A 23,753-nucleotide genomic window follows, 5' to 3' on the forward strand; every position below is an offset into this window, starting at 1 on the left:
CGCAAGGTTCCACTTCCTGATTCCCATAGCCAAGATGGCGGCGGCAGCACCCAAGAGACGATCAAGAGATCGGCTTCGGGTGCCGACATCGTGGGCGTGCTGGGCAGGTAAGTGTCATTATTTTAAAAGTCAGCAGCTGCAGTATTTGTAGCTGCTGGCTTTTAAAACAAAAAAAAAAAAAAAAAAACCCACACAAACAAAGGCGGACTCCCGCTTTAACCATTGTCAACCCTGCCTGGGTTCTACTCTGGACTACAGAACTCTGTATATCTGCTCCCTTCTCCATGTGCACACAGTCAGCTCTTTCACAAAAATAGAAAACATAAGGGGAATACAAAGACACTGAATTTCAAAAGAGCCAACTTCCCTAAGCTACAAACCTTGGTAGTAGGCATAAACTGGGATAAAATCTTAGGAACAAAAAATAAATAAAAATAAAACACGGGGAGAGATGGGTTTGCTTTAAGAATACATTATATAACGGCATTAGCCAATGCATCCCATTGGGTTATAAATTTAAGAGAGCGAACAAGAGTCCTGGGATGGCTTAACTCCAATGTAAAAATGCATATAAAAGCAAAGAAGGCCTTCAAAAAAAAAAAAAAAATACAAGGTTGAGGGATCAACAGCAGTCAGACTTTATAAAGAATGCCACAAGAAATGTAAGGGTGCAATAAGGATGGCTAAGACAGAACATGAAAGATACATAGCAAAGGAGAGCAGAAAAAAATTCAAGAAATTCTTTATGTAAAAAAGGAGGAGGACAGACCATATTGATCCCATAAAGATAGGGAAAGGACATCTGGTTACAAAGGAGGAGGAGATGGGCAAGGTATTGAATTTATTCTTCTCAGTCTTCACGAGGGAATCGAGGGGCTTCAGTAACCAAAACTGCAGTGTTTATCCTCAAGACATATCACAGGAAGCACCCCCATGGTTAAGAGGACAGAATTAAAAAATTAGACTTGGGAAACCTAACAGTAATAAATCACTGGGACCAGATGGCTTGCACCCAAGGGTACTTCAGGAACTCAGTCAAGTAATTGCCAGACCATTGTTCCTAATTTTTACTGACAGTCTACTGACTGGAATGGTACCCAGCTGATGGGAGAAAAGCCAATGTAGCACCAATATTTAAAAAAGGTCCCAAGCTACATCCCTGGGAATTACAGACCAGTTAGCCTAACATCAATAGTATGCAAGCTCTTGGAGGGAATAAGGGACTATATACACACAAAGATTTTAGTAACAAGTACGTATCATTAGAATCGTTCTTGCCGAAAAAAAAAAAAAAAAAAAAAGAAGAGAAAAAATCTATTAAGCTTCTACGAGGAGGAGAGTTGCCATCTAGATAAAGGAAGGCCCGTAGACATGGTGTATCTGGATTTTGCAAAAGCATTTGACACAGTTCCCCATAAACTTTTACTGTACTGAAATTAAGTCAGTTAGCATGGACCATAGGGTGAGTGCATGGATTGAAAACTGGCTACAAGGGCGAGTTCAGAGGGTGGAGGATAAATGGGGAGTACTTGGAATGGTCAGGGGTGGGTAGTGGGGTCCCCCAGGGTTCTATGCTGGGACCAACCCTATTTAATTTGTTATTAAACGACCTGGAGGATGGGGATGGGGTAAACAGTTCGATCTCTGTGTTTGCGGACTAAGCTAAGCAGATAAAATAACTTCTTCGGAAGGATGTGGAAACCTTGCAAAAAGATCTAAACAAATTGCAAATGAGGTTCAATGTAGAAAAATGACGCATTTGAGTGGCAAAAATATGAATGCAATCTATAGACTGGAGGGGGGGGGGGGGGGGGGGTCGGTCTAGAATGGAAAAGGACCTGGATGTCTTAGTAGATGATAGCAGCAGCTTAGCATTGCTGAGCCTAACAAAGCAAACAGAATATTTGCATTAAAAAGGGATCAACTTCAGAGATAAAACGATAATTCTACCGCTCTACAAGACTCTGGTCTGGCTGCACCTGGAGTATGCGGTCCAGTTCTGGGCACTAGTCCTCAGGAAGGATGTACTGGAAATGGAGCGAGTACAAAAGAAGGGCAAAACTAATTAAGGGTCTGGAGGATATTGGTTATGAGGAAAGGTTTGAAGCACTGAACTTATTCTCTTTGTAGAACAGACGCCTGAGAGGGGATATGATTTAAATGTATAAATACTGTACTGGTAACCCCACAATAGGGAGAAAACTTTCGCGGAAGGGGAGTTTAACAAGACTCGTGGCCACTCAAAATTAGAAGGAAAGAGGTTTAACCTTAAACTATGTAGAGGGTTCTTTACTGTAGGAGCGGCAAGGATGTGGAATTCCCTGGATGGTGAATTCCCTTCCACAGGCGGTGGTCTCAGCAGGGGGGGCATCAGTAATGTCAAGAAACTATTAGATAAGCAACTGAACCACAACATACAGGGATATACAATGTAATACTGACAATCACACACACACACGGGTTGGACTTGTGTTTTTTTTCCCCTACCTCAATATGCAACAGTATTATCTTACTGAAAGGGTAGTTGATGTTTGGAATAACGGTCAACAATAAATAGTTTTAAATATGCTTGGGACAAACCGATCTATACTCAAGAAAAAAAATAGGATATATGGCCAGACTCGATGGACTACTTGGTCTTTTTCTGCCATAATTTTTCTGTGTGTACAAAGATGCAGCACAAAGTGGAGGGAGGTTTGGGTCATGCCTATGCAAAGCCTTTAAAAATGCCCCAACGCACTATGATCAGGTTTAATAACGCATTGTACAGTCATAGCTATAGGAAGACTAGCGGTATGGCTGAACATGGCAGCCACGTTGCCCTCCCATTGAATTGCAGAGGCACTTACATGTGATGTAGTAATCCTGGTTCCTTCTGAACTCCAGGCCCATGTAGTTCGGGCTGAACTCCTGGAATTTAATGGTGAATCGAAATTCTTTATCCGGCTGGTTGCACGTAACCAAGACATTGGGATCCATAATTGTGCTGCAGGATTCAGCCTGTTCTTTGCGAACCATGTACAGCTTGTAATACTCATAAGGCCGCGATGGCTCCCCCTTAGGGCAAATAATGTCCAATCGGTCTCCGATCGCTGGGTGTATAACCAAGCCCTTTCCTGGTAGGAACCTGCAGAGGAAACCAAAAACCATCATTAGATCATGCCTCAGCTTTCTGCCCGATTTTTTTGTTTAGTACCAACGCCCACATATCACTGGTTCAGCAATCACCTTCTAAGCTCCCATCTGTTACCATACAATCACACCTTTAGCTACTTCCCACATCGCGCCACACCTCCTGCTACTTCATGACACCCTTTTCAACCACACGGTCTGAGTACAGTTTGTGCTACTTGAAAGCTGTCACAGAACGATGATTGCAAGGGGATGGGCCAACTAGTAGAGAACTCCGACACACGAAATTAGGCTATCTGGAACATCAAGCGCCGGCAGCGAGGAAGTAGCACTGCAAATCTCCATAAACTCCGTGCGCTGCAGGGATGTGTAATGGGGTTTGGCATTTGGATGGCACCCAACATAATCAAAACCTGTATGGAAACTAGGCGTGGGCATCCCCCGGGCTGTACAGGCACCTGGCATACAACAGAAAAGTAATAGTGAGAAATTTGTAAGGTCTGTGCTGCTCCAAGTAGGTCAGGCAGGAGAGGAAACAAAAATAAAAAAAGCACACTGGGGAAAATGTTTTTAAAAAAAAAAAAAAAAAAAAAAAAAAAAAAGGCATGGGTGTTCAACCTGTAGCCCCCCCCCCCCCAGTTGATGCAGAACTACAAATCCCACCAGGCATTGCAAGGCTGCCAGGTACAAGCATGACTTCCAAAGGCAGAGGCATGATAGGGCTTGTAGTTTCAGATCAGCTGGAGGGCCACAGGTTGAGCGCCCATGTTCAAGGGATCTACTGCCGATACGGGACAGGCAGTCACATTCCAACTGTCCTCAGGCCAGAGTTTGCCAACTGGGGGCCCTCAACATACAGGTGATGGGTCCAGTGTGTATGAAGATCAGAAAGTGGGCATGCTGCAGATACCTTCAATGGTCGGCATGCTGCTAGGGGAAACCCGCCATGTAGTAAGATGTCAAAAAATTCTGGTCAAACATCTACAGATGTGAAGGTGTGCTCATCCTTAGATAAAAAAAAAAAAAAACTCAATAAAGTGAAGATCCTGCCAGAAACCGCACTACCTGTATGGCCATATCAAGTTACAGGCCTGAAATTGGCAGCAAGTTGGCCGTTGGGTTTGCAGGAGACATGCCCTGATGAGCAGCCCAATGGCCAACTGGTAGCAGCCATTTGGGGTTTCTGGCATGCAATTGTCCCTTGAAGGCATGGGTGCTCAAGCTGGGGCCCCCCAGCTGTCAAGGAACTACAAGTCCCATGCGGCCTTGCAAGGCTGACAGCTACAAGGGACTTGTAGGTCTCCAACGCCACAGGTTGAGCACACTTGCCTTAAAATTGACGATCATGTGCCAGAAACCCCAAAACAGCTGCTGCCAGTTGGCCTGCTCATCAGGGCATGGCTCCTACAAACCCAACTGACCAACAGCAATCTGCCAATTGAAAGTCAGTAACTTGATATGGCCAATCGTGAAGTGGTTTCCGGCAGGATCTCAAAAAATAAAAAAATTGACCTAGTCAACAAACCATGGTTTGCTCAAGACTACTGTATACAGCTATACATGTCAAACTGAAAAATATATTTTGGATACACACACACACACACACACACATATACTGCTTGGCCAGATTCAGGAACCTCTGCCAGACAATATGGCCAGATCCTGGACATGCCATAAGACTGCACTGCAGTTATGCAATACACCCTCACCCAGGGGACTTTGTAGTCAACTAGACGGATACTGGCGAGGACAATCCTGTGTTCTACCATGCAGAAAGTAGGGTTCACGCCAACACAGAACAACTCTCTGCATGGTTGTACAGGGGCCAACAGATGATTGATAGAAGTACCTGAACTTTCCTTATGTAAAGTTGCATTTAAGCCAGGCAGCCACCCATGTGGGTTTTCAGCATCAACAATCACACATTAGCATGGGCTATGGTAGTTCATCTTGTTATACCAGGCAAAGTGTAAAGAAGAGCGTAGCTTAGAGAAGAGTTGGACCTTCTGCCAAGTTTGTGTTGCTGTCCGTATCCCCACTAGTTAGCTTCAACCCGTGTGTCCCGATGACCATGGTCACCAAGACAGAAAGAAATCCTGAGAAAGAAAAAACGAGAGAATGGTAAAAAAGCGCTACCAAAGGTTTTGGTGACAACCAAGACGGCAGTATGCCTTGCTTTGGAAAAGTTTCCTCTCACAAGGCGTACTAAAGGGAAGTCTGAGACAGCATAAAATAATGGTGACCAGTAGCTCCAAAAGCAGGAAGAAAGGATGCAAAGTGACCACGCTGGAACAGACCTCCTTAAATGCCTAGCATGATCAGTTAGAAACAGGAAGGGTTCTTTCCAGGGAATACTGGCAGGATCACTGGAGATTAACAGTCTTGGTGGCATTTCATAAACAGCAATGGCCTTAAAGGGGGACAATGCGATGTAGACTCCAACTTCAAGATTCACATACACTTTATTCTATGGTCTTCACGCACAGATAGAATGTACAGGCTTCATCACGGCAACGGTGCCAGAGCACCAAGAATCCGAGCCATAAAAGCGACAATTTCTATATGAAAAACATTTAATTAAGAGCAAGTTCCCACCGAATTTATGGTACAACATGCAGAACGGGCCAAGCACATGCCCTACTTTGATCCTATGGAACTTTGATTACGCTTCGTGTCCAAGAGAAAGAAGTGGGTTAATATTTTACTCGGTTGGCAGACAGGAAGGCCTGGAGTCTTCTAGGTCTACATAAAAGATATATTTCTACACATAAATATATATATTGCAGTCTCCAGGGGATGGGATAAAGCCTCGGCAGGGCGTCCCCAGCAGATTCAGACGCACAGCACAAAGGCCGTCTCACAAGAGCCTGTTAGCTCTGCACATTCCTCTCTGGCCGGTTCCTTGGGAGAGCTATCAGGTGGCAGGCCCCAATTTTCTTATTGTTCAGGGAGGTGTTTTCTGATGGGAAAGGTGAAGAGGGGATTTGTGAGGTCTGAAAAATGATCCCTCTGAGTTGGGTAAACAAGAATTGCTTTGTTACCAGGCAAGATTCACAAGCTGTGTGATAAATGTGTGCGTTTAATGTGTTTGCCGGCAAGGGTGGAGCGGTATGCCGAGCACGGCAGGAGAAAGACCCAAAAAAAAAAAAAAAAACCCACTTGGGGCAAGAAAGCTGAATTACGAAAGGTGGTGCTGCTCACTCCAAGGGTGGAGGTGTGTGTGCAAAGCATGGCGAGGGGAATAAGATCCTATAAAGAGCACACTTGGGGGGGCGCGAAGAGTGGTGCTGCTCGTTCCAACAGGGGGAGGTGTGTGCAGAGCATGGTGGGAGGGAGATCCTATAAAGAGCCCACTCGGGGCAAGAAAGCTGAATTACGAAGGGTGGTGCTGCTTATTTTAAGGTTAAACTGGTGTACAGAACATGAAGGTGGAAAAGGCCTTATAAAGTGCTCACTTGGGCCATGAAAACTGAAATACAAAAAGGGTGGTGCAGCTCGTTCCAAGGGTGGAGTAGTGTGCAGAGCATGGTGGGAGAAAGATCCTATAAAGAGCATACTCTGGGCTAGAAAAAATAAAAACTGAAATACAAAGGGTGGTGCTGCTTATTTTAAATGGTAGAATGGTGTGCAGAACATGGCAGGGGAAAGACCCTATAAAGTGCCCACTTGGGGTAGGGAAACTGAAATACGAAGGGTGGAGCTGCTCGTTCCAAGGGTGGAGAGGTATGCAGAGCACAGCAGGAGAAAGACCAAATACAGAGCCCACTCAGAGCAAGAAGACTCTCCTGCCATGCTCTGCACAAAACACTTAAAAACGGGCAGCACCACCCTTTGTTTTCTTGTTCCGAGTGGGCTCTTTATAGGGTCTGTCTCCTGCTGTGCGCTGCACACCTCTCCACCCTTCCTATTTCAGCTTTCTTGCTCCGAGTGGGCTCTTTATAGGGGCTGAAATGCATAGGGTGGTACTGCTCATTCCGAGGGTGGAGCAGTGTGCAGCATAGCAGGAGAAAGATTAAAAAGCCCACTTGGGGCAAAAAAAAAAAAAAAAAAAAAAAAAAAAAAAAACTTTCTGCCATGCCCTGCACAAACCTTTATAGGGCCCCTCTCCTTCCATGCTCTGCACACCACTCCACCCTCGACATTTCGTTTTTTTGCCCTTATGTGGGCTCAATAGACCTGAAATGCCAAGGATGGTGGTTTGTTATTACAATGGTTCCTCTCCCCTTTATAGTTCAGTCTGCAGAAGCCCTACCAAGACTCTAGATAATATTGAGCCTTTCAAACTTTTAGATAGTTAAAATTGTTCCAGCTTGGGCCAACTATGTATACACCATACCTAAAGATTCCCTCTAGAAGCTGGAAAAAAAATAAAAAAAATCACTGTCGTGGGTACTGCTACTACACTTCTGAGTAGCTGCCCTGCTGCATTGTGAATGCAGGTGGTTTGCCATCCAGCACGGGCACCAGAGATCGCTTTGCATTTTCTCAAAAGCGTTCTCTGGTTGGATAGGTTTGAGAGTCAGGTGGACTCTTCTCCACCTTGGCCAATTACGGAACTATTGCAATCACAGAGGAGATGCAAAGCATCCCCTAACTGGGCAGCCCAGTGGCCAACTCTTCCTCCGTTTGCAATCCAGCAAGAGCCAGAAGCTGGTGGAGATCACTGTAGTAGCAGTTGCCTCCTACAGAGATTTCCAGCTTCTAGAGCAGCCTCTCAACCTTTTCAACACAGAGGAACCCTGGAAATAGTTCTCCAGTTTCGAGGAACCCCTGCAAAAGATTACAAATCTACAACTCATGATACATTAGTGTGATAGTCAGTGAGAGGAATGGTCATCACACTTGGTCACTGGGAAGAATTACCTCCTTACAGATAACTAAAGATCAATGGTGTCAGTGGGAACTTATCTGAGAGGCAGAAATTGCCCAATGCTGAAGGAACCCCTAGCAACCTCTGGAGGAACCCTGGTTGAGAATCACTGTTCTAGAGTGATTCCACAGGTATGGTGTATACCTGGAATTCTTTAGGTTCGAGCTTCTGCAAACTTATGAATGTTAGTACGCACGTTATTTTCCCTGGAATTGTTAAGCTTGAGGATTTTCGTTTTAGCCAGTGAAAAAGTTTGTACTAAAAAAAAGGGGAGGCGCAAAAACTGGTTCTCAGGTGCTCCTATCGAAGTCTATAAAAAAAAAAAAAAAAAAAAAAAAAAGCGACTCTGCCCCAATGAGGCTTATATACTTTTCTGAGCAACATGACCCTCATGGGTGACCAACCACCTCTGAATAAAAATGTTGATGTTGAGCATTGAAGCTCTTTGGGAAACTAGCTTCCAAAATTGCCCTGGTGCGACTTTTACCTTACAGCAGCAAAAGAAAGCCTCTCACTTTGTGACTTGCTACAAAGGAGACTGGGAAAATCCTTCCTTCTGCCTGCAGCCGACAGATGACATCTCAGCCTAGGCAAAGTTACTGAGTGAAGCTCAAGTATGGCTTTATAAATGATAAAAAAAAAAAAAAAAGTATGTTTGTTTCTTAGAAGAAAAAATTAAATTTCGGGAAATTCATTCATGAACGTTTGAAGTTACTGAAAGGTCCGCTTTAAACAAATAAAAGAAAATTCTTTGATACACAATGGTTGTAAGAGTTTCCAGAATAGAACGTCAGACTGACAAGTTCATGAATATTAAAGCAGTATAGTGGCACATCCCTGGGGCTTTTGGCTCCTTTGGGGGTGGGAAAAAAAAAAAAAAATCTGTTGTGTGTCGGGAGGGGGGTGGGGGTGGGAGAGAACAAGGATCACCCTCAGTCTCCGCCTGGCAAAATCCTTTTCACGTCCCGGATCGGCTTTTGTTTTAGGATTTCCACAATTGTGCTGGGGTCTCTGAAGATGTGTTATCTCATTACGTTCCACAGCACTCAATGGCCTTCATTTGCATATGAGAGAACCTAAACAAGCCCCCTCTCATGTCCCCGCAACTCCCCTTATCCTGATGAAGTGGGGAAGTTAACCATCAAAGGCGTATAATGCGGATTACATTCCTCGCCCATTCAGCCGCATAAAGACTGGCACAGAGGGGGTGGGGCTGGGGAGGGAGGTTGGCAACGGAGCAGGAGATGGAAATGAGATGAACAGAACCCACTAAATCTCCAAGAATAACTGAAGAGGGATCATTCTCCAGCTTCATCTGCTTCACCTGAACTCTAAACAGGGGACCTCAAGCCTACAGTAAAAAAAAGTCATGAAATATAAATCCCATTTAAAGAACAGAGAATTTCCTCTGCATAAACCCGACACTGGAGGTCATGGAATAGCCGTCCCATCTAAAGTACAAAGGAACTGGTCTAACTAGAGGTCACAGAATAGACATCCCATCTAAAGTAAAGATAACTTCTACACAAAGCTACGTTAGAGGTCATGGACTACCCATCTTAGGTACAAAGAACAATTCTCCTACACCAGGGAACTTTAAACTTTCTAAACAAAGGGCCAGTTTATGGTCCTACACGCTTTAGAGGGGCTAGACTGGGCAGTGGGAGTAGAAAATGCCTTGGCGTCACTGGGAGCAAAGAGTGACCCATGTTTGACATTAGGAGGAGAAATAGTGCCCCGTTGTTGGCATCAGGGTAAGAAACAGTGCCCCAAAGGGCGAATAAAAAGGCAAGCAAAGGACCACATCTGGACCGCAGTTTGGAGAACACTGTTCTCCACTGGAAGAAGTCAGAAAAGTTGTCCCATCAAAAAAATAAATAAATAAGGGGGGGGGGGGGGGGGGCTGGGAAGAAGAAGAGTCTCCTACACTAGAAGTCATAGAATAGATGTCCCATCTAAAAGTATTGATAACAGCCTGCAAAATCCTACACTGGGGTCATAAAAACAAACATCTAAAAAGTACAAGGAACTTTACTTTAGTTGTAGGTCTTTCATGACCTGCTGGGTAGTAGAGAACTTCTCCTGCACTAGAGGTCATGGAATAGATGTCCCAAAGATACAAAAGAACTATTCTCATACACAATAAGTAATGGAATAGAAGTCCCATCTAAAAGTATAGATAACTCTGCACCAGCGGTCATGGAAGAGACATCCAACTAAAGCGCAAAGAGCTTTTCTCCTACACTGCAAAGGTCATGGAATAGTAGTCCCATTTAGAGTACATTTCCCCTACCAGGGGTTGGCCAACTTCGAACCTCCAGATGCTGCATAAATCCAGGCATCCCAAGGCATTGCAAGATTGGCAGCCACAAGCATGACTTCCAGACCAAAAAGGTATGATAGGAGTTTTTGTTCAACAGCTGGAGGCCGCAGTTTGCCTACCCCTGTTCAACAGTGCTACAGTAGAGCTCAAGGAAAAAGACATGCCATCTAAATGCACAATGGAGAGAAAAACAAGTATCAACCTCCAGTCGTTGCAGAACTTCAAGTCCCGTGAGGGACCAGCAAGACTTCCCAAGCAAGACTGTCAATGGGACTTGTAGTTCTGCAAGAGCTGGAGGGCCAAAACTTTCCAACCTTGTCCAAACAATCCTACACTAGAGCTCACAAAATAGACATCCTATCTAAAACATATGGAATCTCTCCTACACAATCCTATAGGAGAGGTCATGGAATGGATGTCCAATATAAATAGAGAAGATCTCCTATACACACACACACTTTTTTTATCCTGAGTTACTGTAGCAAGACGACAAATACGCAGCTTCTGAAACTTCAGAAGCATCATTCACTAACAAAGCAAGAAAAGAAACCTCATCTCAGTAAATCGGATCTTCTACAGCCTCTTTACAGACACTTTGTGAACTCCCAATGGTGGACGCATCGCCTTTTACAAGGAGACCACGCCTGCGTAATGCATGTCGTCGCCACCGCAGCCTGTGCGACAACACAAAAATTAGACAGGAACAACATTTCGTCACCCTATGACAGGTGCCGGTACAAAGTCCTCCATGGCTGGGTCACCAGGGACTATTTAAAATGAAAGCTGCATTAACATGTCATGATGATATTTCAGTTGTTGGGTTTCCATCGGCCTAGCTCTCTAGGTCACACACACACAGTCAATATACGCCATCATATACCATTGAAATCACCATCCTACAGCACTTGAGCAGATAATGGCGGCACGCTGCCAGAGAGGACAAAGATCTAGATGACTGTGTGCTACTGCTCATGTTCAAGGGGCAACCTGCTAAGATATGAGGCTCCCCGGCTATACAAACCCGGCTCTGCCCCTTTTCCCCATAACTTCGTCCATCCACAATGCCCATCTGTACCGGGTCTTTTATGGCAACGATGGTACAACAACTGGGGCGGAGAAGTATCTTTACTGTGAGAACCAAACACCGGCCCTGCTAATTAAAAAAAACCCCACCCAGAAGCCAGGATGGCAAGAATGAATGAGCTTATATACTTGAGACAAGTATGGCTCCATTGTCTAAGGTTAAAGGGCGACTCTTAATGGACTGTCCAAGACAAGGGCCAGGCAGAGCCTCCTTTGTGTCTCTGCTCTCTCGGCCCATTCAAGGGGCGCCCCCTTCCAGACACACATAAGCTCTCCTCTTTCACACACCGGCCCCTATTGATGTGCTTCTACACCCACCCACTTTGTGGCTTCTAAATGGATTTACAAGATGCACCAGCCAGGCAGAAACTGGTTTCCATAGTAATCTCGGCTCGTTTTCACCCTTTGCTAACCAAAATGCTATCCCTACCCTCTCGTTGTCTTCCCAGGTCCCTCTGATCAGCAGTTTATCACCTTCGTATAATGAAGGGTTTTCCCCGTGGCACAGGCCTTCGAGGCTACATCAAAGGTGGGCTGTGGTCCACTGCATCTCTCCTACCAGCCTGCCCAATAGGGAAATCAGAGCAGAAGACAACACAGGCATGTTCAGTTGATGTGCACCCAACGAGAAGGGCCTGCCATGGTAAAAAAAAATATAATAAAAATAAATATATATATATATATATATATATATATATATATATATATATATATATATATATATATATATATATATATATATATATATATATATATATATATATATATATAATAATTGCTAAATATAAATTAAAGACTCACCCACTACAAAAAATACTTTGTTAGGTCTGCAAACTAGGAATCAAGTTTGTCCCTTTTATCCTTTGTTACGTGGCAGTGCTGCGAATCTCCTACAGCCTCTTTGCAATCACTTCTACGGTGGGTTTCCCGATGGCTGTGGACAATGCACGTGTCATGTGCTAAAGCCGAATGGTAAAAATCTATTCTTGCAGTGGGACCTCCCAGTACTGCAAGAGTAAATTCTTTAGTCCAGGGAGAATATCTATCCATCCATTATTATTACCAGTGCTTCCTCCACCCAAGTAACTGGCTCAACACCACCATCTTTCCAAAAGGTGCTTCCGGCCAAAGTCACATGTGTTCCACCAAAAAGGGGGGGGGGGGGGCAGCATCAAGGGGCTGTCAGAAGTTCAAGGCTTCAAGCAGAAGAGCACTGGAGTCTCCTGGACCAAGGATAGGGCGGGAGACAGACCTTTTCCCTGCACCATTAAAACACACACTTGAGAGGTGGGGCCACCACTGCAAGGTTAGAGTCCTCCATCCAATTTCAGCTTTAAAATGGCACTCTCCTGCAGCATCAAAGTTTGAGGCTTCAAGCAGAAGAGAAGCTGGAGCCTTATCCCTGCACCCCTAGACTAAACAAGCCTTAAACACATGTGAAGCGCCCCCCACTGCAAGAGTAGATCTTGTCCCATTTCCCGAGTTCAGCTTTAAAATGACTTCTACTCTCCTCCGACAGCAAAGTCCAAGGCTTCAAGTAGCAGAGAACATTGCTGGAGCCTCCTGGACCAAGGCTAGCATAAGCAATACACCTTATCCCTGCACCTCTAAAATAAAACAAGCATTTAACCCTTGCAAAGCAGGTGGGTGGGCCCACTGCAAGGGTGGGTTGTCCAATTTCCCCAAGTCGAACTTTAAAAAAAGGGAACTTGTACCCTCCATCAAAGTCCAAGGCTTCAAGCAAAAGAGAACAGCGCTGGAATCTTCTGGACCAAGGATATGGTAAATACATCTTATCCCTGCACCCCTAGAACAAACAAGCATATAACTCTTGCAAACCCCAACTGCAAAGGTGGGTTGTCCAATTTTCCAAGTGGAACGTTAAAAAGGGAACTTATATTCTTCAGTAGCATCAAAGTCAGAGGCTTCCAGCAGAAAAAGCTGGAGTCTTCTGGACCAAGGACAGGGTAAATATAATACCAGTGAGTATATCCCTGCACCCCTAGACTAAACAAGCACCTTGGCTTAGGTACAGCCAAAATGTTTCCACAGGTAGATTTAGAGTTGGGGGGGGGGGGCGCTAATATCTCACTGAGAAGTAGAAGGGAACATGGCTTTCAGTCATTGTAAAGCTACGTCTTCCACCTTTGGTCAACCTTGAGAAAATATACCATGAGTACCAGAACACAGGAAAATGGATTTTTCGTATTTTCAAGGACTATCTTGATGTGCAGCTGTCAAAAGTAGAGCTCCCCCTCCCTCCTTACAATAAGCCAGAAGTGACAGAGGCAAACAAACAGTTAAGCGCCTGTAGGCCCTGTTTTTCTTCAGGATCTCCAGTGTGCACCAGACAACAGAACTCAAAGCTCATGAGGCTCATTGTCTCCTTTCCAGTACCAATTAAAAGCCTGGCCTGTCAGTCATTCTGTTCAGGGTTTTTTTTTGTTCCTTTGCTGTCATTTCCTGTCAAGAAACTTCTTTCTGGTCCTGTCACCCGCCCTCCATGCCATGAAAAGAACCTAGTGGCACACCCTCTTACCTCATTCTCCATAAGGGGGCCGCTTCCCTGCGGTGAGTGGGAGAGTGGGCTTTGGGGCAGAAAGGGAACGCATGTAAATGCAACAAGACACGTAGCAGTTAAAACCTGCAAAGCCTCGTAGGATTCAGACACACTTAAAATGTGGTTCATGTCGAAAAGTTAGTGTGCGAAAGTCTGAACCCACAATTCAGTCCATTGCTGAAGTCCAAAGAATCGTCTTTACACCATGAAAAAGAAAAAAAATTAAAAAAATTTGTAAAAAGAAATTATGATTGCCTTAAACTAAAAACACTCAACATTTATCCCTCAGAATTACACCAGCCTCTCCCAAAGCTAGACAAGTTTTAAGTGCTTTGGGGCAGGGACTCTGACTCCCATTTATCTGATGAACTTGTAAAAAAACTGACACTAAATGCTTGGCTTGGTCCTACCTTATGCCCAACGGAAGCACAATCTGAGAATGTGTGTAACCTCTGGAGAAACGTGATTGAGCAGTAATGGGGCCTACAATGATCTCATGAGACTTGACCTAGGCAACTCTTAAAACAGCTGTGCCCTTCCAACAGTTTGGCGAAGACCCTTTTCTGTTCCAGCATGACTGTGCCCCTGCATACAAAGCCAGTTCCGTAAAAGACGTGTGACGGAACCAAAGAGTCCTGCACAGAGCCCCAACCTCAACCTTACTGAACCTCTGGGATAAAAGTGGAATGCTGATGGATGAGAAGACCTGGCTCACAAACAGCACCTGACCTCACAAATGCCCTTTTGAATGTAGCCTTTGCCTTGGAGTTATGCCAGCTCCCCTTCACATTTTGGCTCCACCTTCTGACTCATGTCAAAAAGGCAGCAGGTAAAACCACATTACCAATCTGAGGACCAGGCATTCAATACCCCCCACCAGAGATGGTGTCCCATGTTAAAGACTAGTGTAGCCTTCAAGAGCATGAAGATCCAAGGCACACACACACTTAAGTATTCTCATTTCTTCTACACTGAATTAACTTGTGGATTGTACAGAGCCCTGACCTTAATCCTAAATTAACATCTTTGGGATAGATTGGAAAGCTATTTGTGAGAGCAATGTCTTCTCATCTAACATCAGTACCTGACTTCTCAAGCAGGAACACGCCAAAGTCTCATGGAAAGCCTTCGCAAGAGTGCGGGCCTGTCGTAGCCATAAAGGGAGGCCAAGTCAGGGGCCATGGGGGGTAGGCAACAAATGCCAAGGGCTGTGGAGGGTGACAGCAAAACGCCAAGCCAAGGGCCACAGTTTTGGAAAGGGGTGTCCAGCAAGCTCATATAATGGTCAGGTGCCCAACTGTTGGCCATAGAGCACATACATGAGCCTTTAATAGAGGACTAGATCAAGACACCAAGGATTGTAAAGGCCAAGTGAACATGTTTCATGAAGAAACCAATCAACGGTTAGACTGTCCTCACAAAAACACACAAACCTCACAACTTGTACAATGCAAGAATCTTTTTACGCACAGGTGAGATTTCTCGGCATTAGCCAAACTCTGGTCAGCAGACACTGGTCTGTGCATGTCCGCCTTCAGCTTCTCAAGCGGCACAAGGAAACAAACATGGAACCATATTTACCATTCCTATTCACCTGGGTTTCATAAACACGACCCATTATAGGCTCCAGCAGCTATGAAATGGATTACTATTGCCGGTTCAATAAAGCGGTGCGCAAGAAATTTGGGTCACCGTCATGTCTAACCTCTCCCATCCACCGGGACCGGTGACATTGTGGCTCAGCTGCATACACCGCAACAGCATTCTGCACAAATTGCTTTTTGATTTCTGGTTACATTATAAAAAAAGTCTCAGTAAAAACTGAGAATCGGAAGTTATTACAGCGCAAATCACCTAGGGGATCCTCTAGATACAGTATGCCAAATGGGGGAGGGGGGGGTTTGAAGCTTATAAAATGTAAGGGGTAGTTATCGCCGTCAGCTTTTAGAATTAAAGTGCAATTCCAGGATTTTAAAACCTTGAAATAAAATCCTGCTAGTTATAGTTACTCTGGCAGATAAAACAATCTAATTTCTATTCTTTTGGGGATTTTATTTTGCTGCAACAATCTTCGTTGGAGTCTTGTTCCCTGCAGAAAGGCCTCCCCTCCTCTAGATGGCGCTCCTCCTCTTGCTGGTTGAACAGACAAGCAATTCAAACCAGTTGTCTTGGCTGTCATGACCATAAAAAATAAAAAGTGGGGGGGTTTGGAGAGCGTTTTATAAATAAATATATATATATATATATATATATATAAAAAAGAGGGGGGTGGAAAATCCTTACAGCCTGATCACACCAGCTGGTGCATGGTAGTGTGGTAGTAGCACGCTAGTGTGCATTGTGCACCTGTGCAGTGATATGTTGTAACAATGTATTACAGTATTAAAAAAAAAAAAAAAAATTTAAATAAAGTCGATTCAACTTTCAACAAAAAATTTAACGGGCTGAACAAAGGTTTTAACATTCAGGTACCAATAATGCCCTTTTATTCCCGCTGCTCTGCTGGGCGTTTAACCCCTTCTGCCGAGTGTTTCCAGTGTTTCACAAAGTCCTACCTTCCTTCCACCCCCCTCCCCACCCAACAATAAGGGGATTAAAACCCAAAATGAAAATGAATTCTCGTCCCTCCCCTCTCTTCAAGTTCTCCATTTCCTAATTCCTGCCATCTTAATTATACCCCTTACCTCCTGTCCCCCAAAGGAATTCCAGGCAGCCTCCAGCTCCCTCTGTATAATTTGCATCCAATTACTGCAGATTTCTATTGAGGGACTCATTGAGGAGACTTCTGAACAAGACTGACAGGGGGAGGGAGCAAGGCATTATACACCTCCCCGCAAAACCCCCCCTCAATTTCTTTATTTTCCAGAAGATGGATAAAGTGCAGGGACCATGACAAATTTCACAAAGCCCTCACCTTCCCCTGTGAGCCAGGAGGGAGGGGGGGAAAAAAAAAAAAAAAAAAAAAAAATACCCTACAGGATCATCCTAAAGAGGTGCTGGATTCAAGGCAAGTGCAGGGAGAGAAGGGGGGGGGGGAGAGAACTTGCAGATGAGGTGAAGACCCCCCCCAACCCGGAAAAAAATAAAAAATAAATAAAAAACACCCCCCCCACACACACACACACACAGAAGGAGCCAATCATTCACCCGATGGAAGACCATGGAACGTTAAGCTGTACGTTCATATCATCAAGATTAGGAGGTGTGACCTCAATAGGAGAAAAGTTTTTGCTGCGTGGTACTTTCATGTGCAGGAACACAAGAGGAACAAAGGGCAACAGCTGACGCCGTTAATGTGTGTGACAAGCGGAGTTCAGAGGTCAGCAAAGCTCTGAGAAACAACTCTTCCTTGGCACAAATAGGGAAAGGTAAGGCTGAAGGCCCCCCCCCTCCCTCCCTCGGCCAAGATTTTTCTCCCAAAGCCAGAGAAGACCAAGCCATTTCACCAATCGCCTCTTCATCCACAACAACGTAAACCAATTTCATGCAAAACCACTGGGGATATCAGGAAAAGAAAAAAAGACACCAAGATTTCACCGATCAGCAAAATTACACAATGCAGTCAAAAAAAAAAAAAAAAAAAAAAAAATGTGGCCAATATTAGATTTATAGAACTGGTGTAAAAAAAAAAAAAAAAAAAAAAAAAAAAAAAAAAGTTCTGGCCTAAGGAAATCACAACATTTTTTTAAAAACTCAATATTAAATGGGAGTAGCAAGCCTTTACTGAAGGCTTTCTAACCAAGCCAAGTGGCAAAAAATAAAAAAGTGCCTAGGCAGTTAGTAGGGGACAACCCTCAACTGGACCTGGTTCTGTTAAGTTGAAGAGGTTCTGCAACTTATACAAGTAGCCTCTTCAGTTCTCGGTTAGCGTAGTAGAACACCTTCAAAATATCACAGTCCAGTTGTATGCGACAAAATCTCTGCTTACCAAGTCCAGTTGAGTGCAGCCCCTACTAAAGTACTAAAACATCAACGCAACAAGTCCAGTTGAGTGTAACCCCCTATTAAAGAGTCTTCAATGTAACAGAACAAGTCCATGTGTGTAGCACCCCCCCCCCCCCCACTGTTCAAGCTTCAATATAGGGTCTTTGAAACAGACAACTGGACTGCAGTGTTGAAAGTGTTTCACAACTCATTCAAGAACCTAAAAAAATAAGTCATTTTGCAAGTATCGAAATTGTCAAAGCAACAAAAGAAGCTTCTTCAGTTCTTGGTTGAGTAGTGCCTTTCGACACAGCCAAAATTGTATGAAGATTACATTACGGATGATGCCTGGACAGTTAGGAGATTCACACGGACTGTAAAATTACAGAATTTGTTTAGGTAGCAAAGTTCAGCTTCCTCAGTTCTTGGATGAGTAAAAGCCTTCAATATTACAAAAACAAGTCTAGTTGTATGTGACCTTCCATCAATAACTAACTATATCGTGACCTGGATAAATATGGGAACCCATAAAGAAAGGTTTCAGCCTCCTTGTATGAAGCCAGATAGCTCATTAAATAAGTTTCTCACGGATGTATACACACATCACTCCCAACACATGGGTTGGAAGGTCAACTCAGCCAAGCCTCACCATAACAAGCAGTAAGCAAGGGGGACTAGCATTTGTTAACACAGAACTGCTTGGATTCAGAGAGGGGCGTGGGGGAGGAAAGGTGAACTTATTATATTAAAGTGGAACCCAAGTTCCCACCCTTAAGCGTAAAAAAACATTGCAGTAAACGCCACAATTACAATCAACATATCTCCATGTTTGGTCTGCTTAAAATTGCTGCAGCTACAGAAAAAGTACCTGTTGATCTTCCAAAAATCCAGAGACCTCATAACTTCCTGTACCGAGCTGACCCAGTGTCTTCTCTACAAGCTGTGCGTGAGGCCTTCCCTGCTGGACTACAGCTCCCCACCAATCATCACCTTCTACGTAATGAAGATAATAACGGCTGAAGGTTAAATATTGAACCTGAACCGGACTTGACATTAAAAAATTGGCATGTTAAGACTCCTAAGAGATTTTACAGATCATGTCAAATTAGATGTAAACCTACGAGGTAGAGCAATGATAAAAACCCCAAAAAGTTTTACAAGGTTCTTTTTGAACAGATTTCATGTATTAATTTTTTTTGTAGAAGAGCTTGTATGGGCTTATCTGAAGCTGCTGAGATTAATAAACTGACCATAGACCGTTCGCATCTCGGCGGGTTTAGCAAAGATTCAAACCATGTATGGGCCAAACGGATTGCATCACTCGGATAACACAATAGCCCTGTGGGAGGAATTCCCCCCATACAGTGTTGATGGCAATTTATTTTCATCTATGGCTGGCTTTAGAGTCCACGTGCGTTAGGAAAAGGTGGACAATTTCGGTGTATCCGACTGACATTCACTGGAACTGAATAAGTGGACTTGGAATAGGAATGAAACGTCTTCAACATTACAGAACAAGTCCAGATGAATGTGACCAACATCTACCAACTAGGTTTAGGATGCCTACAAAAAAAAAAAAAAAAAAAAATCAAGACACATTCAACCAGGTTGGCCATTTTGTAGGTATATTCATATACTCAATAGGTCATGGTCGTACTCAACGATGGAAGACTTTTTGCCAATCAGAACATGCACATCTGACCCACAAATTTTGATTGTTTGGATGTGCATGAGCTGGTAAATAATTTTGTATGGTGCTCCGAAGCATGGACATCAAAGACATGGAAAGAGAAGATTATGGATGGACACATCTTCACTCAAGCCAGGTCACTGAGGAAAAAGGGTGTTAAAATACCACAGCGAAAAAAACAAGATTGGGGGGTGAAATCTCTGCAACCAACGCCGCCCTTCCCCAACCACATATTTAGTATAATTTGCATTCAAATGCCAGCCTAGTCATAGTGAATGTATAGCGTCTCCTTTTATCTTGAGGCGGCCTTTCATGTCGGCTCTGTAAGTGGGCGGACCATGCATTGTGCAAATTCACAGATCAACGTCTGAAAAAGAAAATTAAATTTTTTTTTAACCCTGAATGTGCTGAAGGACAAAATGTACACAAACTTGATTGATGCCAGTTCTGTAAGTGAAAAGTTCAAAAGCCTGAAAAAAACAACAAAAAAAAAAAAACTTCAAAACCTCCAACTGAGATGGGAAGACCAATCTATAAAAAGGTCTGTGCAACTGTCTACCTATCCATCACCTCCTTCAATGAAGAAAGAAAGAAAAAAAAAAAAAAAGTAGTCCCAGGCTTCATGGACACATGAGGAGGGCCAGCTGTCATTCATCCACCAATGTTGTACAGTGCACCCGTCTAATGGCCGGGGCGATGAAGAGATGGATAGCAGCTGTACATCTCAATTTGCCGTTTTAGTCCTCACCTCTAAATGTACATTCCTGCAGCATCGAACACCGCGTGAAACATGGACAATCATTTATGATCATTAGCCATTCTAAACATATAGCCATCTGTTATGCAAAATATAAAAACAATGTTAAATAAAATGGACTAAGAGTCATACTTTGAAAAAAAATGGAAAAATTTTTGCACGTGGGATAAAAATGCCCTTGGTGCCATACCTGAAGACAGCAGCAAGCGGATGTGAGAAAGTGAATGATTCACAATAGGCAGACTGAATATAAGAGAAGGTCTGCTGGATGCAACGTTGCACACCGGAACATACCTACTTAGCAACTTAAAATGGGCAGCTCATCCCTTAATCATTATGGATCTGCTCCCCTCTTCCATTGTGGCCTCCAGTGTTCTGGGAAGGCTTTACACATGAATTTTGGAGGGCAACTGTGGGCATTTGTTTCCTTTTGACCCACCAGACCCTGTTCCAGGCCTACAACACCACCACAATCTGTTCTGCAGAAAGCCTTCCCAGATGCGTAAAGGCTATAACGGCTGCAAACGGAACTCATTGGCCAAGGTTTTAGAAATATTGGCCGTCCAACCATTGGTGATGTCAGGTACCAATGTTGGAGGAGAAGATCACAAGAGAAGATCCGACTTCAAATGTTGAGCCCACGTGTGTCCATTTAGGAGGTTAGGTACTACTGATGTTGGATGAGCAGACATGGCTCACAATTAGTGTTCCAATTAATCCCAAAGGTGTCCAGTATGGTTAAGGTCAGGGATCTGTGCAGGACACTAGAGTTCCTTCACACCAGGTTGGTCTTGATAACCCATGGGACATCTGTGTTTTTCAATTCACTCCCTCTGCCAAACCCAATATGAAATCAATGGTGTCATGCCCCACTCAAATTTTACAACATAAAAAAAATTAAAATATATTCATATAAAAAAATATATACACACATACACTTTAAAAAAAAAAAAAAAAAAAAAAAGTGGGTCAAATTAACGTTCACAGTGACAGAAAAATTTGGAAATAAAAAAACTTTGTCAAAGGAATTTTCAGCCAATGTATGTGGTTTTCGTCCAGAAATTACATTCATTTTAAAAACAGAATGTTAAAAACAAGTGAAAATTTCAGAACAAAAATTCTTTCATTCAGCGAAAGTACGATTTTTTTTGTCTGAATATTCTCATCTGAAAACTGATTCATGTGGCCAGCACAAGGCTTGGTACACACCTATGCAGTTTGCTTTTGATCCGTTTCTGCAGTGCTTTTTGGAGGTACGTTTTTATTTTTGTGCACATGATTACTGCAATTTGCATTTATTTTTATTTATTTTTTGGGCAGATAAAAAAAAAAAAAAAATTATTGCTGCAAAAACACATTACATGCTTTTCTGCAGCTTCTCCATTGAAGTATATTGAACCAATAAAGCACCATTTTGCGTTAAAAGTCCCTGACCCTTTCAGATGTGAACGCGTCCCGTAGGAAACCATGTAAATGAACTGTAGTGCATTTCTGCAAAAAGCACCATAAAAACGCATAGATGTGAACCAGGTCCAAGACGTTTAGTAACATAATGGGGTTAAAAAAAAATTAAAATTAGCCCTTTATAGTAGAAAAGCAAATAATCACTACTGTAAGGGGTTAATTTTTTTTACTGTAGAATTGAAATATTTACAGTAGCAATTTGCTCTTTGTACTATAAAGGGCTCATTTTAGTTTTTTTAACCCCATTATGTTATTGGTCGATTAATCGATTATGAAAATAGTAATCTATTAATTTCATAATTAGTTGTCGATTAATTGTTTCAGCCCACACACACACAAATAAATAAATTTTTCTGGTGGTTTTGACCTTTAAGTGTTGACTTAAAATATCCTAATGTTTTAAAATTCAAGATTATATACATTTTCTTTAACCAAGCCTGCCAGCCATTTTAAAAACAATGGGATCTAGAAGAAGAACATAAGGTGACTGCCTACTTTTACTATCCTTTAGGGGAGGTAGGTAGAAAGGAGCACCTAGTAACCACTAAACACAAGTTGGAAGAGGAGTTTGAAGGTGTTTATATAATATACATCTTCGGGGCTGTTAGTTGTATGCCGCCTCTTAGCACAGCATCTTCCAGGTCTTTGTTCCCCTAAAATGCATTGAATTCGATATACTTGTTATTTCAATAGACACCTTCAAACTCATCTTGATATGAGGACAGCTTTCTACCTACAGCTCCAAGTTTACATGTGGAAGCAACCTCACTGTACCCAGAGGCAGCAGCCCAAGTCCCAAAAAGGATTTACTGGCACCTTCTTTCATGCTGGGCACAAACTATTAAAAGGGAACCCTTCTGAACCACCCACATCATCCAACCATGACCATTGACTGATCTATTCAGCCCAGCTCAGCCTCCAACCTAAGGCTCGATTCACATCTATGCCATGTTGCTTTTGAGCGTTTTTTCAGTGCTTTTTGCGGTGCTTGTTGCATTTTTTGGACACGGGTTTTTAAGGCGATTTTGCAGCGTTTTTTTACACTGTGGTTGCTTAGCAACCAGATATATACAGTGAAAAAAACTGAAAGCAGCAAAAAAGCGGCACTTGCGTTTTTTTGATGCAGGTCCATTGACTTCCATTACATGCAAAACGCTGCATTTTGCATGAACAAAGTCCGACCCTTTCCAAAAAACGCAGAGGCACAAAAATGCATTGATGTGAACATGTTCCATAGGAACCAGTTAAAAAATTTCCCTGCATTTCTGCAAAATGCATAAAAAAAAAAAAAACGCACTAGTGTGAATCGAGCCTAAAGTGCTGCTTTTACTATCCAGAAGAGACTGATGCTGGTTTCTGTTTCTAGGATCCTGGCCTCCTTGATTTCTAGACCAATCCCTTCCCACCCACCAGGTCCTTGTCCAAATGAGAGGAAAATTTTTTTTTAAAAAACAAATAGGTAACCATTAATGGCAGTCATTGCTGGAAATGGTGCAGGTAGAATGCCCAAGTAGTCCTGAAAGGATCTCCAGCAATAGTGAAGCCAAGATCAGACAGACCTATGGGGTCCTACCTGGACTTTTAAAAAGCATAAGTGGCTGACAGTTTCACTTTGAGAAAAAAAAAAAAATAAAAAAAAAAAAAAAAAAAAAAGGTCCCTTGCTAAATGCAACATTCCATCGCTTGGCTTCGGAAAACGTGTTAAGATTTCCACAAGCTTAGAACCTGCTGCATAAACAGCCCAGCATACAGTGCACTATTCATTTCCTCCAATTCTGAAAAGTAACTTCATTTACTCGGTGGTAAACAGCAGGGATGGATTTCCAGGCCAGCTTCCAAATGTACACACTTCTGTCATCTTCAACACAAGCAGGCTTTCTGGTCCCTCCAACCCACCGCTTGTCAGAGGAAAAACAAATCTTAGCCTCCGTTTAGGCCTCAGAGATGTTC

At 43.2% G+C, this 23,753-nt stretch overlaps 1 protein-coding gene across 1 annotated transcript in view; it reads right to left on the minus strand.

The window, feature by feature from the left end:
- EFNB1 (ephrin B1) overlaps positions 1-23,753 on the minus strand; it is an 81,519-nt gene that overhangs the window by 25,464 nt on the left and 32,302 nt on the right. Inside the window, exon 2 of the mRNA XM_077473966.1 lies at positions 2,850-3,127. Within this exon, the coding sequence (XP_077330092.1) occupies positions 2,850-3,127 (278 nt within the window). The remainder of the gene's footprint in view (positions 1-2,849; positions 3,128-23,753) is intronic.

This window comes from Lithobates pipiens, unplaced genomic scaffold (genome assembly GCF_037356315.1).
Source record: "Lithobates pipiens isolate NorthernLeopardFrog02 unplaced genomic scaffold, aLitPip1_a1.2 Scaffold_1, whole genome shotgun sequence".
In the NCBI taxonomy this organism is placed as follows: domain Eukaryota; kingdom Metazoa; phylum Chordata; class Amphibia; order Anura; family Ranidae; genus Lithobates; species Lithobates pipiens.